The sequence below is a fragment of the Protopterus annectens genome, chromosome 1.part2, assembly GCF_019279795.1.
Source record: "Protopterus annectens isolate FY-2018-M chromosome 1.part2, PAN1.0, whole genome shotgun sequence".
NCBI lineage: Eukaryota > Metazoa > Chordata > Ceratodontiformes > Protopteridae > Protopterus > Protopterus annectens.
The window spans coordinates 730,399,622-730,421,607 of NC_056727.1; the positions used below are offsets into that span (position 1 = coordinate 730,399,622).

General features: G+C 41.6%; 1 protein-coding gene across 2 annotated transcripts in view; it reads right to left on the bottom strand.

The window, feature by feature from the left end:
• Window positions 1-21,986, bottom strand: part of NVL (nuclear VCP like) — a 1,985,423-nt gene that overhangs the window by 955,842 nt on the left and 1,007,595 nt on the right. For both annotated transcript variants that reach the window (XM_044058761.1, XM_044058752.1), the window contains one exon: window positions 1,281-1,499. In XM_044058761.1, the coding sequence (XP_043914696.1) occupies window positions 1,281-1,499 (219 nt within the window). The remainder of the gene's footprint in view (window positions 1-1,280; window positions 1,500-21,986) is intronic.

Sequence of the window (21,986 nt, forward strand, 5' to 3'; positions counted from 1 at the left end):
TTCAGAGTCTAGCCAGCTCCAGCGGTGTAGAAGGACACAGCCCAGACTATGGCCCAGGTCACCCAAAGTCATTTAGTGGCTTGGATACCTAACATATCTAGTTGGGGAGGACTGGAGTGAGTGGCCACTACCATCTGAACCACCCATGGGGGAGGGAGGCAGCTCTGGTTCACCATTTGAGCGACACCTAGCAAGAACACTAAATGTTGCACCCATGGAACACAAGCTTATGATTATGAGTTGCCACTGTGCATATGTATGTAGCTGAGAGTGAGTGGAGACATTATCCCTGTGGCAGGCAACATACAATGGAGTTCAGACAACCATGGTGAGAGAAAGGTATGCTTCACTGAGAGGGGGAAGGCCACATTACTAGGCGAGAAAGCTGGCCCACTCTTTACCACTTAACTCTTGCCACAAGGGAATGAAATGGAATGTTTGGACTATCCAGACAGGAAAACATTGATCTGTAGGGCTGTAGTGAGAAAAAAGTAGAAATTCAGAATCTAAGAAAATAGGAACTTTCCATTTGCCAGATTCATAATGATAAAGCCACAGGTGTCAAAGTGTAATGCTGAAATTCTGCATAGTCTCTGCAATATAATGCACTGAGATCTCATACCATTTAAAAGAGACAAAACAGACCTTCTCAAAACATAGGCTTGTTAGTAAAAATTTCACATACTGCAAAGAGTCACAATGGTTATCAAGCTGGGAGATGTCACTATGTCATCAGACAAGTCTAATTATTTCAATTGCTAGGTAAATATCTGGCCAAAAAACAAAATCACCATTACAAAGTGAACTAAACAAAACTGAAAATCAGTTCAATTCATTAAAAAAAGGCTTAGCTGAAGAAAGCAAAAGAACCAGCAACATTTTTAAGAAAGAACCAGGAAAGCAATCAGAGGGCTCCCATCAAATTGTAAAGCAAGCTTTTCACTTAGTTGCTTTACAGCAAATGGCAGGAAAAATGTTTTGAAGATCCTTGATAACTCCATCTCAATCTGCATACTGCTATAACAAAATTATAAATCTATTACAGAAGGTTTCTGAATCAGGAATGCCTCAACAGCAAAAATGCTCAAGAGGCCATCATGAATCTGAATCTGGAGGTAGGAGAGAAACTATTATTTCACTTGCGCTGACCCCAAGACTGCTTACAACACCTGGTACAGCAACTAAAATATTTAATACAAAAAGGATGATATAGCCTGCATCTTTGAACTGGTTCCTGAGAAGCCTGAAGCAATAACAGACAAGAAAATTACAAAGCCTACCAGTATTGCCATAGTGAGTTCCTCACGTATTTCTTCCAAGGCTCCAATATCAGCCCAGGTTACATCAGGAACTGTAGCAAATCCTTCTCTCTTGGCAGACGGTTGCACAGAAGACAGTGAGGTAATGAAATCTTCCATAGTTATATGCAGCTTTTGAAGCTCTTCTTCTGAAATTGGTGACATCTCCTTCAATATTCTAAGAAGTCTCTGTAATTCATCCTGAAAACACAGATATTAAAAATTGAAATACAACTACAATATTTTGCTGTGAAATAAGCTCAGCTAATAGTTAATGTACTCACTCCAAAGCAGCTTTCCAAATCTTATTTCTCTAACTCCATGTATTCTTTATACTGCATGTTTGGAATAAAATATAAATTAATAAACTGGCTACAGCATACAGAAGCAGTCCTCCTGCACATTTCTATTAGTCATCTCCAGTAACTCTGAATACACCACTGAATGTGACGGTGCTTGTTCTGAGTCGTGTTCAGACACAGACATGTTCAAACGTGCTCACAACTCATTGCTCAAACAATATAATGTGTGAAAACAACTTCAAATTGCAGTATAATATTTTCAAGCATCTTCCCAAAATTTTGATTTTTTTCACACTATCACAAAACTACCTGTGTATTTCTCAACTTAATATGTTTTAATTAAATCTGTTATCAGTAAAAAAAGTAATAAATCACACTTTTTATAGAGCTATGGTACTTCCTGACACCATATGTTACAACATATGATCAGCATGGGGTAATACTGCCACAATTCATAAATGGATACACTTCAAGAGATTGGCAAAACTAAACATACTTTAGACTGCACTATACTTATAACGATGCTCCTGCTGATAGTACGTCTACACACGTTACAAGCAAAGAACATGAATAAAAGAAAAAAGAATAAAAACATTTTACTTTACGTAGTTTAACCATATGGGATAGAGCCCCAACTAATATTAAAGAACTGCAGCCCACAGATCATCAATGTTTATGAACATAAAATAAAGAAACAAAAGGTGCCAACTACAACACAAATCACTCAAGACATGCTGGGTGCCCTCCCCTTCCCATAAGTCCAAAAAGTAGCCTGTATGTATTCTTTTAATCTAGAAGCTTCAACACAAGTCACCATATTTATGGCCCTACACATCATTGCAAAAGAAAGGATTGGGTTTCCCTTTGCTATGACCCTCCCATACAGTTGTGGGTCTCTATATGGCTCTTTAACAACTTAAATTCTGGCTCGACCTAGCAGCAGTATATTTACACAGACTGGGCCATTAATAAGCGCAGAATTTTTTTATTAAAAATATTAAAACCACTATGTATATCTGTTCTGTTACTCAGCCTTTTAATCAGAAGGCTACACCCAGTGTGATCCTTGAAATACTAGGGTACTGAAGCAATTATTTAAAAACAACTCTTCTTTATCTTTTGGGTTGCTGACCTTTGCATGAGAGAAATCACAAGTCTCTATAGCACACTAAAGTAAGAAGGTGTCTCCACAGATCTTGATGGCCTAAGATCTACCATATCATAACCCAGTGAACCTGAGTTACCAGAATATTGCACAAGGTCTCATCTTTCCAAACTACAGTCAATGGCAGACTACTGTACCACCAATTCTTCATGATAACCAACCAAGCTGATACCAGTATAAGGGACTGGATGGTTATGAGTCAGCCAGCTGGACAACATACTAAGGTCATATATGTTTCAATACTTCAACGCACACTTATAACAGGCCATACTTAATGATGTCTCCACAAAGGCTTCCCCTTGTCACATTCTTCTGTCACATGATGTAAATCAGCCTTCCTGCAGTGACACAACGAACACTTCCTGGAGAGATCAGAGTAGCAACAGCTAATTAAAACAGTGGATTAATAAATGTCCTGTGACAAAAATCATATGAATTTAAATCTTAGAATGGGTTTAATGTGTACCACATGCTCTCAACTCCCCAGCAATCAGATTGGACCAGGGTATACTAATCTCCTGCTTCCCAATATACAAATCTGACATTAGGCTCACATAACGTATCTTTAATATAAAAAGTGATTGCAGTAGAATGACTGCTTACTTCTAGCAAGACCATTCACAATTCACTGATGATCTCTCACAGTATGGTGGGGCTAATGCTGTGTGGACGGCAACTGCCAGAATGTTCCACTTGAGCCAAAAAACCCTTACATGAGAACATGCTGATTGCAAATCAACTAAAAATGATACCTCAGCCTTTGTCATTGGAGTGTTGACACTGTACCTTTCTGTATATGGCCAGCGTAATTTAATAAGGGTGGATTCAAACACTTGCTTCACGGGGTTAGATAACACCAGCTTCCCCACAGTACTACTAACTTTTAATATGCATCTCATTTTTCAGGTACTGTAACTCAACTATGCTAACCCTTAGGAAAGACTGTATCATGTTTCAGTGATGAATTTGAGCCAAAAGCAAGCAAACTGAGTTAGAATCTTTCCTGATATGTCTAAGGCCTTTGATACAGTATTCCACCAAAAGCTACTAAATAAGGTAGCTTCCTTAAACCTAACCCAGCCTACCCTCTTCTGGTTTCTCAGCTACTTAAATGACCACCAACAGGCAGTTAAGTAGCAAAATGAACTCCCACCCTATTACCAGTCTCAGTAGGAGTACTCCATGGCTCAATTCTCGGTTCATTGCTTTTCACCATATTCACCAACAGGCTCGGCACAGCCATCCAGCATGCAACCATCATTCAATATGCAGACTCCTCCTCCCTCATATGTTGGGCTCCCTCCCTAAAAGAACTCCTATAAAAACCCAACAATCCTTCCAAGACATTGAAAAATACTTCTGACTCTCAACTCATACTCAATCCAAATAAAACAAAGCTTATGCTCTTCACTAATAGCAAAGTTCCTGACAACTCTCCCCTTCATCATCTACTCAGTCAATAAAACTAAAATTGAACCTGTCCAGCACACCAAACTCCTTGCAGTCACAACTGACAAAAACCTAAAATTTGACAAACATCTTGCTTTAACTACCTAAAAGGTCCACATTAAGCTAGGCTCAGTATACAGAGTTAACCTAAACCTATCCAAGGCCACTAGACATTCCATAGCTTGGACTAGTCTACTCTCTACCAATCTGTATGCCTCACCTGTATTCACTAATCTCAGAAAATCTGACTTAAACAAACTGGAGTCCTGCTATAACAAAATCACAAGATTTGCTACTAACCTCCCTTACAGATCACATCACTGCACAGTAATTCATAAACTAAATGGATTGAACTACCCAATTTCCTATCCCTCAACCAACTAACTTTCATTCATTCCATCTTCCACCATCCAGACAACTGTCCAGCACTCAAGAGCTTAGTGCAGCCCTACTCAAACGGCAGGCCACTAAGATCCTCTAACAAACTATTACTCAAAGTAACTAAATCTAATAATTGTTATGGTAACTCTCTATTCTCCCATCACATATCTAAGTCCTGGAATTCCATGCCTCAGACCATACTAAATTCTAGCAAAACATCCAAATTTAAACTACTACAAAGGAACAACTAACCAGAACTGGCTTTGCTCCTGCACTAATCCAGGCTGATCATTCTGTCCTTCCTTGTTCTTACCACCAAAATATCTATTCCCTTACTATTTTCTCACAGAATTCCAGTTTCTCTCTACCGCTCCTATTTTATCTACCTATCTCAAGCTTCCTACAGTTTATCATATTCCTCTTTTTTGTACTTCCCCTCAACATTGCCTGAGCCATCACGGTTTAGAACAAGTAACACCAGCATAGCAACAATTGGCCACATTCTTGTTCACAAACAGAATCTCATAAATATTTACCACCAAATCCAAGATACTGATCTACTGATCAGTCATTTCTCTATGATGGCACAAGCTATTTTATGCTAGTTTATTTGTTAACTTTCTTTTTCTTTCAACTTTATATTACTCTCTCAGTTTTAACTGTTTATGTATAAGCTATTTACTACCTATATGTACCAAGGTTATGTATTCTTGATTGTTATTGGTTTCTTGTACTGTTTGTAATGTGTTTTTGTAATGGAGCATTTCTCTCCAAGCCTTTGTTGAAAAATGACCACTGGCCCATTCAGACATCCCCGATAAACAAATGTAAAATAAATAAATAAATAAGTCATGCCAGCATGATTACCTCCATTTTCACCAACATTCAGTCACACCTCTTCTCCTGAGTCCAGGATTCCAAAGACAAAGGATTCACTCTTGCCTTCATACAATGCAAAAATAAATTGAGGATAAACTCCATCTTTACTCAGAGGTAATGTCAGGAATATAGATAGTAAGTAAGATACAAGCAGTTAAAATGCTTTTAGTCCCTTCAGTCTTGTATATAGGTCAGGCATACTTTTATCAACCTGAGGTGAAGTTGTGGACAGTAATTAATAATGAACTGAAATAAATTATCTGGGAAGGAAAGAGGGCAAGAGTTACATGGGATAAGTTGATCCTTTCAACAGAACAAGGTGGTTTAGGTTTACTAATTTGAAGGGATATTGTAGAGCTACACAGTTACGGCTCATATACATAACACAACTAGGTCATAATTCAAAATGGGAAGGGATGACAATGACTCTAAAGCAAGGGGGAAGTTTAAGAAATGGAGAGAAAGTGAGATTTTGGATGCAGATCCTTAATGAGAATATAATAACCAAGTAGAATATTATATTCATAAAGTAGCAGAAAGTATTCTAAGAGCTAAGTCAATACAGGAATGGAGAAAGGAGATTTTGCCAATGGGGATGACTGCAAGTAGGGTTCAGAAAACAGGCAAGAGGGGGCTGTACTGTACTGGAGAAACCTGGCAAAGGAAACAAGATATTAGGAAACTCAAGCAAGAAAGGCAATAGAGTGGGATGAGGCAGTTGGACTGCAGGCTAGAGTCTATCTTCCCTACCAGGGCTTGATCTCAAAGAACAGGCAAACAGAAAGGGATATGGGAATTTTAAGTGAAAGACCTACTCTGGTAGAGTTTTTAGTTGTATCTAGAACATATGCAGCTATTAAAAATGGATAATTAGTAAGGCATATACAATACTGCATGATAACTATAAGAATCAATCACAGGAGGTTAGAAAAGATTGGAAGAGATACTGCAATTTACAAGAAAGCAATGGGAAGACATATGCATGGCTCCCAAATATGCAATCAAGTCCAGAAGGTATAGGATCTTTGCTTGGAGGTGTTTGCATAGTATTTTTATACCCCAAGCAGACTTCAAAGAATTTTTTCCTCTGGTAGATAGCAAATATTGGAGGTATGATGGAGAAGAAAGAGGTAACTGGGGACATATGTTTTGGGAGTATAATGAGCTGTCAGATTTTGAAAATTCCCTACAGAATACTCCATCAAATATATCAGGTGAGCAAATGGCTGTAAGTAAGGAAATGATGCTATTGAGCTGAGATACAGGATCTGTATTGCTTAGACATAGTAAGACCTTATAAAGTTTAATTCTGTTGGCTGCCAAAAAAATCAATTATTAGAAAATGGAAATCAAGACTACGCCAACTGTATTTGATGTACTGAATATCATAAAGGAGATAAAAGAACTGGAACAGGGATCTTTAGGAAAGGGAAGGATCAAATTACATAGAAGTAAATGGAAATTGTGGGAATAATACAAGCATAATAATGTTTAGGAGGAGTGAGGTTTCAGGGAAGGTAGGAATTCAGCAAGGTTTTGTAATGCTGGACAGCTGATAGTAGCAAAGAAAGTATATGTGATGTGTATTGTATTTAAATGGAAAAATGTTAAAATGGTCTTTATTTCTGTTAATGTATGTTTGCCTATGTCTTAAGTGATAATTAAATAAAGGTGTTTAAAAATATAAACAAACATGACCCTTTCTTGCACATCTCCAAGTGTTTTATCTTGTCTTGTTAAATCAAATCATAAATCTATGAACTTTTCCTGTAAAACTGAGGTATTTCTCCATCAAATGCCTCTGCTTTTAGGGACTATTCAAAACCAAACCTTTTCAATTATTTGATGAACTAAATAAATTTTGCTGTAGTACTTCTCCGATGAAACCCATAGCTAAAGCTATTGTCTAAGCCCATGAGATCTACTCCCACTTAAAATAGCTGTAGTGATAAGGCAGTCCCCTATCCACATGAAACAATGTTAAATCTAAAAAACAAACTCGTATGGCTGAACACCTGTTTGAGTAAACTATGAAGCTTTTCTCCCCGGGGCCTACTCTAAAAATGAAACTTGTGCCCAGTCAGACTTTCCTGGTAAACAAAAGACTATCAATAAATAATAAATAAACTATATAACAAGAAAAACAAATTGCTTAGTGTTTAAAACAGGCACCACTCTATACATCTTAAGTGCATATTTAAGAATTCTAAGAGCTTATGGGTACCATCATGAAGCTCAAAGCTGAATACGAGCATAAAATAGCCACAGAAACCATACATCACCGTTTTCTGTGGTTGAGGGGGAATAAAGAGTCGACCTCATGTCACCTGTTCTGAATGACTCCATCATGAAAGATTTCTTTTGCATGTTTCTGTTATAAGAATTTGGTGAGACATTGGTTGGTGGATTACTGACCATTGAACAATCTGAAGCAATTGCAGTATCCACATGTGAAACCTGGCTAACAGAACCAACACTATCGCCACGGCCATAGATCCTAACACCTGTAGAACATGGCAGGCAGCTACCTTCTTGCTCCTGATTAACCTGCATGTTTGTCGTCTGATTATTAATACTGTGGATGAAGGAAGTTTTGCAATAATTTGAGCGGTATCTAGTAGTGCTCCTATGAACTCTAGTGTTTGAGTAGGTTTCAGATGAGATTTTTGGTAGTTTATGGTTATGACTAGCGCGTAAAAAACTTAAAGAATAGAGTCTCTTGTACAAATAAGTAGATGCCTGGTCAGGGCAGATATGAGCTAGTTTCTAAATCTAAATAAGGAACACCTGGAACCCTTGTCATCTCAGGTGAGCTGCAACCACTGGCATGCATTTGGTGAACACTCTGGGGTGGTAGTGACACCAAAAGGCAGTGCTCTGAACTGGTAATGACTGGCTCCCACCCAGAAGAATATCTGGAGAGTCTGTCCATTTTTATATGGTAGTATGCATCCTGAAGATCTAGAGAGCACATCCAGTCATCCTGTTCCAGAAAAGAAAGAATGGAGTGCACCGTGACCATGCAGAACATGCACTGTCAGACTAACTTATTCAATCTGCTGAGATCCAAGATTGGTCTCCAATCCCCTGTTTTCTTTGGAACGAAAAAGAACCTTGAGTAAGTTCCAAATCCTCTCTAATCGCGGGGGACATCATGGATGACTCTTTTTCTAGTAGTGTTTGGATCTGAATGACTGCCTAATCCCTCTGACTGGGTGGAATGCCTGGGATTTTCTTGTGGGTGGGGATTGTTGAGAAAAAGGGAATCTAGTACACCCTGGATATTATCCTCTGCACCCACATATCGGAAGTCATCTTTTGCCAGGCTCTCCAGTGCAGGGAGAGTTGACCCCCCCCCCAATTGCCTACAGAAGTGGACAACTGGGCCTCCTTTCAGGAGGGCTGAAAGGGCTTCCCAAAGGAAGACTCCTGGGAACCTTGGTTCTGCAGACCTCCTCTGCCACAAGGGCAGTGTCTTCCATTATAGTTCTCCCTCTGTCTCTAGGGGAAAACTCTCCACGTGTCTTGGTAGGACCCTTGAAACTTGAGCAACATTTTTCCAGTGCCTCTCTGACCCTTAGGATAGGGTCTCTGTGGAGCCAAAAAGATATGCCTATGGCAGAAAGTCTTACCTTCCTTCTCACACCTGGATAGCGTATATTTGACTTTGGGACCAAAAAGAGAAGTTCTGTCAAATGGTGCATTGATAAATAAAGACTTAAAAGGCTCTGCAAAATCGCAAAGGCACATCCAGGCATGCCTCCTCATAGAGATGCTGGAACCTGCCGCTCTCATGAAGAGTTAGCCACAGAATATAGGGTGGCTAACTGGTAAGCTACCTTCTCTTTTCCTCCCTCAGCTACTGCTCCTTCAAGGGTATCTGTCAGCTCCTTGATCAGATCCTTTTGTAACCTAGTGAAATGAAAAAGATAATTCAGAAATCACAAGGCAAAGGTTGCTGAAGAAAACATTCACTTCCCACATCTATCCATTATCCTAGAATCCTTATTAAGAGGGTGGATAGTTGAACTCTCCTCGGAAAGTTGCTTCTTTTTACTGATGCCATGACCATGGCATCTACTGCAACCCATTTCATCCAGAAGGCCTTGTCAGATGGAGCAGTGATTATTTTGTTCGGTGTCTGGGAATAGGTTTGATGGAATCTGGGGTCTCCCATACCCACTGAGAGATCAAACCTATGAGATCAGTTGTGGACGGAGTCACCCTGGAGGTAGATGAGTGGCCGCCAAGTACACCAACTCCTCAGGTGAAGGATTATTGGACTGCCAGCCACCCCTCCTCTGTTTCAGAATCTCCAGAATATCTCCAGAGGAAACATCCTCAGAAGGGGGCCATGGGGATCCTTCTCCCTCATCAAATTCAGTGTCTTCCATAGCTGACTCCTCTGTGGAGTCCAAATGCTTCCTCTTGCAAAGTCTCTTTCTAGAGATCTCCTCAGTGCGGTAGTCTGGGGAGGTACTAGAACAGAACTAGAACTCCTGAGGTCCCGCAGTCACTGTGGAACATCCTGGTCAGAAGAGAAATGCAGGGTATCTTGATGGGATTGTGGATCCGATGGGGTAGGTGACCTTCTAGATGCAGTGGCAACTATAGCTCTCTCCAAAGCCACAAAGGCTGATCGCTCCTGAATGGATGAGGACTTCGACTCCGACAAGCCATTCTTTTGGGATGGGGTCCCCTCCAGTCCAAAAGACAGTTCATCAGGGGTTGAAGCCAGAGCCAAGCTCACCTTGGCCAAAGCCCCAAGGAGCATCAACTGTTCCAAAGACCTGGGAGTCAAGCGCACTTGAGGTTCGCAAGGCTCAGTGTGGCTCTGGGAACTCTCCTGCTCCAAAAAGGCCGAAGAGCTCTGAGCAAAGGTGTGATCTGAGGAAGAGAACATCTTCGGATCACAGCTGAAAGGCACCAGGCATATTGGACCCGACAACTCCGAAGCCTGCCCTGAAACTGCAGGAGGAGGAAGAGGGGGAGTAGATGGTTTAGACAGACTTGGCACCGCAAAGGTTAACGCTGAGGGGGACAAAGTAATGCCCTGCACCCACAAAATCTTCTGCACCATCCATTCCACATCTTCTTCATTAAGGCTCCTGGTCAAATGGGAAGAGGATGCAGATGGGGACCTTACTCTAGATAACAAGGGAGACGGTAACCTCGATGGAACCGGATCAAATGCAGAGTACAGAGTCTCTGGTAGTGTCAAAATAAATTTGTTGGATCTGACATCAAAGGATCCAATCTATCCTTACTAGATAGAACTGGAGCCAAAGAAGCCCGATCCAACCCAGTAATGATAGGTGCTGAAGGTTCTGACCAAGTCACAGACTCCACAGACTTGGGAGATTTTGACATTTTTGCTTTTGGCTCCGAAGGTTCCATTGGAGCAGAGGAAGGCCTCTTCTTTCCTCTGTCAGTGGATTTTGAGGAAAGTGAAGAAGCAGAGCTCGAATAAGCTGATATAGTTTTCGTGGAAGACCCAGATTTTACCTGACTGACAGAAATAGCCTCCTCAAAAGCAGAAGCTAACATGCCCTTCAAGATGAGCTTACTTTTTCTTTCGACCAAAGATCAGTGGTTGAAAGCATGGCAGATTGCAAATCCTCTTAAAAGTGAAGGGGCCCAAGACAATAAACACACAGGGAATGAGAGTTACCAAATGGAATCTTATTGCCTGCACTTGGTGCATTTTTTAAATCCAGCAGGATTTTCTTGTTTCTCTGCCATGATGTAAGGAATACGGGCAGAGAAGCCACTCACACAGATGCATGCACACTTAAGGTCAAAACAGAAAAAAAGAGAGGAAAGGTTTTTTTTTTGTTTTTTTTTTTAAGAGAAATAGATGGAAATAGGCAGAAAGGGAGAACTACTAATGATAGCAGTTAAGGAAATACCTTTAAAGGTAAAAGAAGAGGGAAGTAACCTATAAAAAAGACTGTTACTAGAAAGTGAAAGAGAAAAACAAAGGTAACCTGATTAAAAACAGTTACTGTTAAAGAAGGGTTCTTAAATGCAAGGGAGAATAGAAAGATACCAAATACACTAATAAGATATAGAAAATAGACTATAGATGAAAACATTTTAACAATATGACCTGATAAACCAAGAGCTAGCTGATCAGCCCACATCTTCGCAAAGTGCCAAATGAGATCCGAGGTAAAAGGGTGAGATGCACTGTGGGTAAGGGTAAGTATCAAAGAGCTTTTTGATTGCCATGAGCTTAGTAATGGCAGAGTTGCATCTGATGGATCAAATCCAGACCCATATGTGAGGATGAGATGAAAAACTGGCAATATCAGATTAACACTTTAATGATATCAGAAAGTTAAGAACTAATATCCAGCAATGTTCAGAGTTAGTCTGCAATAATACTGCCCGCAATGACAAAAGGAAATAGCTAATATCCTAGCTGACAAGTTTATTGCACCACCAATATACTGCCACCCAATTCAATGAATACTTCACCAAAATCATTCTCCTACTTCATATCCAATCCTAGCTTCTTCACCTGTTGAACAAAACTGCTTCTTCTTACAATCTGCCCTTACTAACATAATATATAAACATCTGAATAAACTTAAACCCACAGCTCTGGCTGATGATAGATTACCTGCAGAATACTTCAAGATCACAGCCAAAGCCATCTCATATCCAGTTTCCATGCTAATCAATTGCTCTTTGTCAGATCAATGTGTTTCTTCTCTGTGGAAACTTTCACATAAAATACTTCACAAATGTGGTAACTCACTGGAACTATCTAATTACCATCCAATTACCATTCTATCTCCCTTGTAAAAAATCCTTGAAAAATGTAAACATTCCCAAATAATGAACCATCTCCTTACTAACAAACTGCTGACCAACACCCCGCACGGAATCCTTCCCAATCACAGTGCTACCACAACACTTATTAGCTTTACCAATACTGTAAATCAACAGCGGAACAATGGCAACCTTGTCTCCACTGACTTCTTTGATCTCTCCAAGGCCTTCGATACGGTCTCCCATGCCAAACTCCTAACTGCTCTCTCCGATCTTAATCTAAGCCACTCCACTCTAGCCTGGTTTCAAGACTATCTAGCTAACTGCCAAAAGGCAGTAAAATGGCAAAATTCCTTTTCTCCCTACCTACCTGTCACCTTAGGATTCCGCCAAGGATCCATCCTCGGTCCTCTCCTCTTCAACATATTTACCAACCAACTTCCCAAAGTCACCTCGCATGCCACTCTATTCCATTACGCCAATGACTCCACCCTAATCTTTTCCACTCCATCACTCCCTCAACTCCAGAAACTGACACAAGAATCCTTTACCACTGTTGAAACCTGGTTAATCACCTCTCAAATAATACTTAACCCCCCCCCCAAAAAAAAACAGCTAATAATATTCCATCCTATATGCCATGCCTCCATTCACAATATACTCAGCTAACACCACCACTGTCCAATACACCAAACTACTAGAAGTTAACATAGATCACAACATGAAATTCAATATGCATATTGCACAGACAAAAAAAAGTCAATAAAAAAACTCGTAATACTGTACAGATGCAAAAAGTACCTCATCAACAACAGTAAAGCTACCATTGTTAGAACCCACCTAGTCTCTACATTTCTCTATGCCTCCTCATACTCATCAAACAAAACAAAGCAGACTTAAGGAAACTAAACACTTGCTACAATAAAATTAAGTTCCCAACTGACTCACCCTTCAGTACACATCACTGCCTAGCAATCAAGCAATTATCTTGGCTAGACTTAACTAATCTGCTCGCATATAACCAACTTACAATAGCCCACTAATAGCACTATGTGGTCTAACCTGCTCACATATAAACAATTCACAATAGCCCACAAAATTCTATATAATCCCAATAAAATTCCTGGACTACATGGCCTGAATATCTACTCTAACCAATGCCAACTAAGATCCACCAACAAAGCACTGGTTGACATAACCAAAAGAAAAATAGCTCTGGTGACTCCCTCTATTCTACTTCTGTTGCAAAAACATGGAATTCCACCCCTCTAGATATTAGGACCACAGAAAACAAAAACAAAAATAACTTGAAAAAACTCCACTGGTCAAATTTAAACAGGTCTTAGATATGCAGTTGTTCAGACCCTGGGTAGTTTCCCATAATGGAACATATTTGTATAGTATACAAGAGCTTATGTTGAAATTACTGTGCAAGCTTACAAAAGCTCCTTTCTATGTTCTGAACTTTAAACAGCATGTGTTATTTTATTAACTACTGTACAAATGTAACCATATAACTGAATGAAATGTCCTACAACTATACTGTATACCTTTCACATAATGCTGTTTTACACTGTATACTTATTCTGTGCTTATTTTACTGTATTAGCATACAACAGCTGTTTTTTTTTGTACTGTACTTTAATAACTTGTGTACTGCATTTACTGTACTAGCCTTTGTGGTGCTTTTCTCTCTGAGCTTCCGCTGAAAATGGGATTCGTCCCCAGTCGGACTCTCCCGGTAAACAAATATAAAATAAAATAAATAAATAAATAATTGTTTACTTTATCCACATTTACAACTATTCTACAAATTCCACAGTCCCAGCCACACCCCTGTAACTACTATAGAGCAAATCCTCTCAAAATCTAAGAGCACCTCCATCCATTGGCCCTGATAGCATACCAAGTTGCATTATCATCAGTATATGGTATATATGAACACCTGCTTGATCTCTTTAATCTAAGCCTCTCCACTGGCTACATTCCAGAGGCTAGAAAAAAACAGCTAATCAAATGACATTACACAGATGATGTTCTGCATTTGCTGGAAGCCTTCATTATCATCACATGTAAAGTTATGGAACATATTTCAGACCTCACTGACTTGGGTACTAAAAAAAATCTCTTAACCAGGGACCCTCATATCAATTTATTTTTGTCAAAGGCAGGTCATGCTCGCTATCCTTGTTAATTTCTTCAAAAAACATCACCAAAGTAGGGGTGGTAGTGAAGTGAAAGAAATAAGTGAAGAAAAGAAGTTCGATGAACATACTCTCCCCCATTCTTCTGGAAGATATTAATGCAAGAAGGGTAAGAGGGATCACAAACGGGACTTAGGAGCAGATTTGAGATTATTAGTAGACATTAAAGCAGAAGTCTTAAGTATGAAAGGGAAAAGAACCACAGCAGCCAATATCTGAATAGGTCCAGGGTGACACAGTGCTGTTACTGAAGTATGCTTCTAAGGCCCAAATGTTTTCCAACCTAGCAAGAATAATGAGGATATTTCCACTTACATTGGACCTGTGTTGGAGATATAAAACAGGAGAAAGGGGGACCCCATTTCTCTAATAATGTGCAATAGCTTTTTATGCTCCATAAAATCAAAAGCTTCTCAGTAATCTATAACGCAGAAGTATACATTAATCTACAACTCCTTGCTTTCTCTATTAACCAGTATGTGATAGCAACTCAACTGTATCTCTAGTGCCTCTGCCCTTCTAAAATCAGCTTGTACATCTGGCATGTTTTGGTAGATATTGTTATAGGTTCATAGGTTGGTACTGGGCTATCTGCCCGAAGGCATATATTAGCCCAGCCACGTTGTGCGGTATTCACCGCCCCTTTAGTAGTTCCCTAGACCCTTGTACTAGCAGCTAGTACCCTTGCCCCCTATCTAGTAGTGCTGTTGGTGTGATCCCAGGTGTGAACTTTCTGTTACCCATCCACTCATCAAGGTTCCTCTTGAAGAGTGATAGTGAGGGGCTCTGTCTTATGTAGGCTGACTTGTAAATGTGAATATAAATTTACATGCTGCACAGTGGATAGCTAACAAAATTTATGTGATTAAAGTTGTAAGTGCCACTTCTGAAAACAAAAAAATGACCAGACTTGAACCACAAGACTCCATGTTGGGCCCTCTCCTATTTGACATAAATTTCTCAGACCTTCAAGCCAACATTCAAGGCCTACAGTTATCCAAGTTTGTGGACAAATGTAAACTGGGTGTTGCTATTCATTTCTACTCTGACTCACAAATGCACCAACATGGGTTAGGATACCGATCCCATGTCAGAGCATCTGTTAATCAGTACAGAAATGAATAACTCCACCCCACCCAAATGCTCCAACTTGGGTATGGCTACATTAACAAGTGATGCAAAGACAATGACTACAAACTAAATGTAAAAAAATGTTGTATATTTTGTTTATATAGTAAATAAAGCATTCCACAGCATACTATACAGGCAAAACGCCCGTCAAGTCAGACAGGTCTATATTATATAGTCGAAGTTTCAAAACTTCAAACCTCATATGCTCGACAACATATGAGCGAAGTTTGAAACATCGAAAATATAATAAAAAATTAAAAGAAAAACTTATCTCAATGCTCTGAGCAGGGGGGGCAAGCCCTCCTACACCCCACAACTCCCCTACTTAAATATATCAACTCCGAGATCGCACTTCAGTGCAGAAAAGGGAAATGTTCCCATTCTGTGCAGTACGGAGCTGTCACTTTTCACTTTTGAACTTTTTAAAGTTCGATCATATGGTGTTGACCATATGACATTCAAACTTTAAAATATTCAAATAATTAATAGGGATCCAAGTCAGACGCCGTCTTAAGGGACCTAGTATCACTTATTGTTAACACCTTATCTTTTGAGCATCATGTTTCTATTATAGTTCCGAAATCATTCTTCCTGGTTCAGCTTATTTTCAAAGGCATCTCCTCAATTTCTAAAGAAGTCTTAATTTTTTCTTACTCTTTCTTATAAAACCTTTAATGAATATAGTACTAATTTGATATCTATCTATATATATATATATATATATATATATATATATATATATATTTATTGAGACGTTACTCACCTTAAGAGACCTCAGAGATTCTTAACTAGAAGGATCAAAGGCTTCAAAATCCTCACTTACCTGGGCAGACTGGCAGCCCTCCTCCTGTACTCAGTCTTTTAAAGACTCTTACAGGGTGATCTGCATACAGGTTTTTGACCTGATCTTTCTTGACATCCTATTCCTGCATAGAAGAATTGGTTCCTCAAATAACTATCTAAAGGACCCAAACCTTTATCAATAGACAATCAAGATATACAGACATAATATACTCGCATCCCAATGCATTCTCTACCACAGGAACAAACATTCACTACACATCAAGAAGACTAGCATTTTTGCCACCTTCAGGGTAAACCTAAATAAATGGATAGGTCACCTCAAGATCTCCCCCAGTCTACCTTCTAACCTAATATACAGCCAGCATACCAAAGCCTTTATACCTCCCGGGCATCATATGTCAGACATATGTCCCACATGCACGCTGTAAGGTACATATGTGACATATGGAGGCCTAATCCTCTGACCTGAAGTGCCCCAGAACCAGAGCAAAACCACAGAAAGTAATAACATGCACATCCAGGAAGGGAAGAAAAAGGAGATAAGTATGAAAGAAGGACTGTTGGCTAGAGGGAGGGCAACAAGGGATAGAATACTGCAATAGTCAGAAGTAGGATGTCTACTGTTATGGTAAGATCTTACACAGCTGTACTATATCCTTCCTTATCACTGTTGTAGTATTCTTTACTCATGGGAGAGGTACAAAAGCTACTGGACACTATGGGAGGAGGAAGGTAAAGAACAGCCCTCCACAAACCAATGAAAGATAACCCTGGCAAAAACCACCCTGGCTCTGCAAATATATCCAACTTGTAGTGTTTGGTAAAAGTGTGAACAGAACAGCAAGCAGCTACCAAGATGGATCTAGTATCTAGACCATTTACAAAATCACCAGCAGAGGCCACATAGTATGAATAGAAGAAGAAAGTTGCTTGCCATGAAAAGAATAACAAAAAGAAATGGCCTTAGAAATCCAGGAGGAAATGATTTTCTTAAACACAAACCCAATTTCCTGGCATGAAAGGAAACAAAAAGCTACTTACATTTTCTGATGCATTTTGTCTTGTCCAAGTAATATCTAAGCTGTCTATATAAATCAAAAGTGTGTAGTACCCTCTCAGTAAAAGTCTGAGGAGAAGGGAAAATGAATTAACAGATTCAAGGACAAATCATTAACCACTTGGGGGCATAAAAGAAGGACTGGTACGAAGAGACAACCTGTGATAGTAAAAAAATGAAAATGGGACCACCACAAGGACTTGACGTTCAGAGACCCCCTCAGCAGACGTAAGAGGCACCAACAATACTGTCCTCCAAGTACATTGCTGGAGGGAAGAAGACAGGCTCAAAATGGGACTGAGTCAATTTTTCAAGAACAAAATTAAGACATCAAGAAGAAGGAATAGGCTTTCTTGAAGGCCTGATATGAAGGATGTCTTTTAGGAATTGTTTGACTTCAAAACTAAAACACAAAGGTGGACTTGGAGGCAGACGGGTAGAAATGGCTAAAAAAATGAACATTAACAAAGGAAAACGCCAAACCAGCATTCTGCAATTCACACAATTAAGAAGGAACTGGAGGGACCCCCCACAGACAAAGGCTCCAGGTCATGCTTGATACACCAAATAGAAAATCTCTCTTCCACTTAGCCACAGGATTTTCTAGTATGGGGTTTTCTGGCCTCCTGCAAAACCTGTAGCATGTCCTGAGAACAGTGGTAATTGAAAGGAATCAAAACCCTATCACCTAAAGTGTCATTTGAAGCATGGACAACTGACTGTATTGTATGAGAAAATTTAGAAGTTATGTACTCACCATAACGTTCCATCTGAGTAGGTGTATTCATTTGTCTGCAACCTGTGGGTTATGGATCCGATATCGGATCCGAACCGGCATGGTTTACCAGCTATGGATCCAAGCTCTCAGCTCCTCCCCTCACCCATAATGCCCTGCTCTACCCTCATGACCTCAGATCGAGTTTGCCAAAAGCAAGAACACCTGAAAGGGGTAACACAACATATGCAGGAAACTGAAAGGCCAGGGGGATAGGAGGGCGGGATGGTTGCAGACAAATGAATACACCTACTCAGATGGAACGTTATGGTGAGTACATAACTTCTAAATCTGAAGTAGGAGATTCATTTGTCTGCAACCTGTGGGACAGAGTCCCCAGCTACCTGAATCTTGGGCGGCCATCATGGAAGGATATTCCGGAGCACCGCGGAGCCAAAGGATGCTCTACCCCTAGATACAAGATCCAACTTGTAGTGGGAAATAAAAGTATGAGATGAAGCCCACGTGGCTGCTGCACAAATATCATCTAGAGGAATCCTATCCTTAAAGGCTGCCAAGGTAGAGACTGACCGGGTTGAATGGGCATGTACACCCTCCGGTGCGGGCCTTCCTGAAGCTTGATAAGCCAATAAGATACATTGTGAAATCCAGCGAGACAGTGAGACTTTAGAAATTGGCTTGACCAAATTAAATTTAGCAAAGGAAATGAACAACTGGTCGGATTGCCTATGACCAGCCGTCCTGTTTAGATAAAATCTAAGTTGCCTGTGAACATCTAAGGAGTGAAGCTTGTATTCACCTTTGTTTTCATATTTAGGAAAGAAAACAGGGAGGTTAATGGATTGATTAATGTTTGCTTCAGAAGCTACTTTAGGAAGAAAGGACGGGTTGGTCCTGAGGTAAACACGGTCTGGATGAAAGACCAAGTAAGGAGGTTTAGCTGATAATGCTTGGAGCTCTGAAACTCTCTTGGCCGAAGTAATGGCTACTAAGAAGGCAGTCTTGAACGACAAGAATTTCAGATCTACCATAGCCGCCGGTTCGAGGGGGGGGGGGGTGGTCAAGGCCTGGAGAACTAAGGAACGGTCCCAAGGAGGAACCGCTTGTTTTACAGGGGGCCTGAGAAGAAAAGTACCTTTAAGGAAAATTTTACACAACTTGGCCGACATCAGTGGATTGGAGTCATGACCAATGTGATAATGTGAAATTGCCGCAAGTTGTACTTTGACCGTGGAACTGCTGGCTCCATCGTTAAAAAGAGTGGTTAAGAAATCAAGCACTAAAGGGAGAGGAACTGTAAAGGGGTTTAGGCCTTGCTGCTCCACCCACAAAGAAAACCGTTTCCACTTGCTACGGTAGACTTTCCTAGTGGATGGTTTATGAGCTGCCACCAGGATCGCCTTAACAGGGGACGAAATACCGGGAGTCCTGATCAAGAGTGGAACTGGAGCAGCCAAGCGGTCAGCTTCAGGTTGTCCAGGTTCGGAGGAGATAAGCGGGAAGGATGAGATATCAGATCCGGAATGGGATCTAGAATCCAAGGAGGATTCACAGAGTGAGACCTTAGGAAGGGGAACCAGATCTGTCGAGGCCAAAACGGAGCAATGAGAATCATTCTGCACCCCAACCGAGAGGCTTTCTGAAGAACTTGGAGCATCAGAGGCAAGAGGGGATAAGCATAAAGAAGACCGGGTGGCCAAGCATTCACCAGAGCATCTCTTGGGGAACCTCCTGGAGGAGGTATCAGAGCGAAAAAACTGTCGCACTTGGTGTTTGAGGGAGAGGCAAAAAGATCGCAAGAAGGAGTTCCCCACCGTGCGAATATGCGTTCCGCTACTTGAGTATTGAGAGACCACTCGTAAGGGGTGAAAATGGTGCGACTGAGCTTGTCCGCCAGGATGTTGGACCGACCCGGAATGTGCGTTGCTATGAGAAAGCGGTTGGTGGAGATTGCCCATTCCCAAACTCTCATGGCTTCTCGACAAAGAGGGTAAGACCTGGTTCCTCCTTGCTTGTTGATATACCAGACAACCGACATGTTATCCGATTGAATCGCAATTGTTCCCAAGGGAAGAAAGGCCTGAAGTGCTAGCAACGCTAAGAGCACTGCTCTCATCTCTAGAACGTTGATATGCAGTAAGGTCTCTGAATCGTTCCACGTGCCTTGGACGGTCCGGCCTGCAAAATGCCCCCCCCCCCACCCGAGGCGGGAGGCGTCCGTGGTCACCATGGCGAGAGGGGGAGAAGCACAAAATGGGCGGCCTCCCTGGAGATCTGGAGAGTGAAGCCACCACAGGAGGGACCGCTTGCAAGCCTTGCTGATCGCAATGGGATGATGCATAGGAAGAGCAAGATATGACCACTGTACTAGGAGTGTCCACTGGAGGATGCGCATATTGAACCTGGCGAGAGGAAGAAGTGCTATAGCAGCTGCCATGGACGCTAGAGCCCTCAGGACCAACTCCGCCGGAACTGAGCTTGAGCGGAGAATGGCCCGCACCTGGAGTTGCAGATTTTGAACTCTGTCCGCAGTGAGGAAGGCTTTTAAACTCCTTGTGTCTAACCTGGCACGTATAAAATCTATGAACTGCGTGGGTGCTAGGTTGGATTTTTTTGTATTTATAGTGATGCCCAGACTGGGAGCAAGACGGAGAAAGGAGTCTCGCGCCAATAGTAGTAGATGCCTTGTTGGGGCGGTAAGGAGCCAGTCGTCCAGGTAGGGAAAGACCTGTACCTCCTGAAGCCTCAGGTGGGCCGCTACCACTGCTAATACTTTGGTGAACACCCTGGGGGCTGTGGTGAGACCAAAGGGAAGGACCCGGAACTGGTAGTGACTGGCTCCCAGCCGGAAGCGGAGAAACCTCCTGGAGCACCTATCCATTAGTATATGGTAGTACGCATCCTTGAGGTCTATGGAGCACATCCAGTGATTTTTCTCCCAGAAGGGGGAGAATAGATTGCAGAGTGACCATTCAGAACTTCTCCTTGGGAACTGCCAGGTTCAAGAGAGAAAGGTCTAAAACTGGTCTTAGATCCCCCGTCTTTTTTGGCACTAAAAAGAACCTGGAGTAGAACCCTGATCCGATCTGGTCTGGGGGGATGGGCTGGATGGCTCTTTTCTTTAGCAGATGGCCAATTTCTGCCAAAGCGGCCTCCCGTTGACCGGGTGGAACGTCGGGGAGGGACTTCAAATTTGGCAAGTGATGAAAGGGGATACGGTATCCTCTGGATATGATCTGGAGAACCCAGCGGTCTGATGTTATGGACTCCCATGCCGCTAGGTGCTCCGAGAAACGTCCCCCGACTGCCTCCAGAGTGGAGCAGCCGGGCAACCCCTCAGGGTTGCTGCGCGGGCCGTTCAGAGAAGGGTTCTTTGGACCCGAAGTTCCAGGGAGCCCCTCTGCCTCTAGGGCGGCGTCCTCCCTGTCCTCCTCTGCCACGGAAGGACTGGTTGTCCGGAGCAGGCTGGGATTGCTGCGACTTCCGGAACCACATCTTCTTCTGACCCTTTTGGTTCCTAGAATAGGGCCTCTGGGGTGCAGAGAAGCGGATTCCGACAGCAGACAGCGTCTTCCCGTCCTTCTCGCTCTGGGTCAAAGTGTCGCGAACAGTTTTGCCAAAGAGGGCAGAACCATCGAAGGGGGCGTTCACAAATGACGCTTTGAAGGGCTCTGAGAAATCGCAATGACGGAGCCAGGCCTGACGTCTAGTAACTAGGCCTGCCCCTGCGGCTCTAGCGGCGCCTTCCGTAGCATGGGAGAGTAGCCGCATAGAGGTATTGGTAACGGACCTGAGAGTGGCCA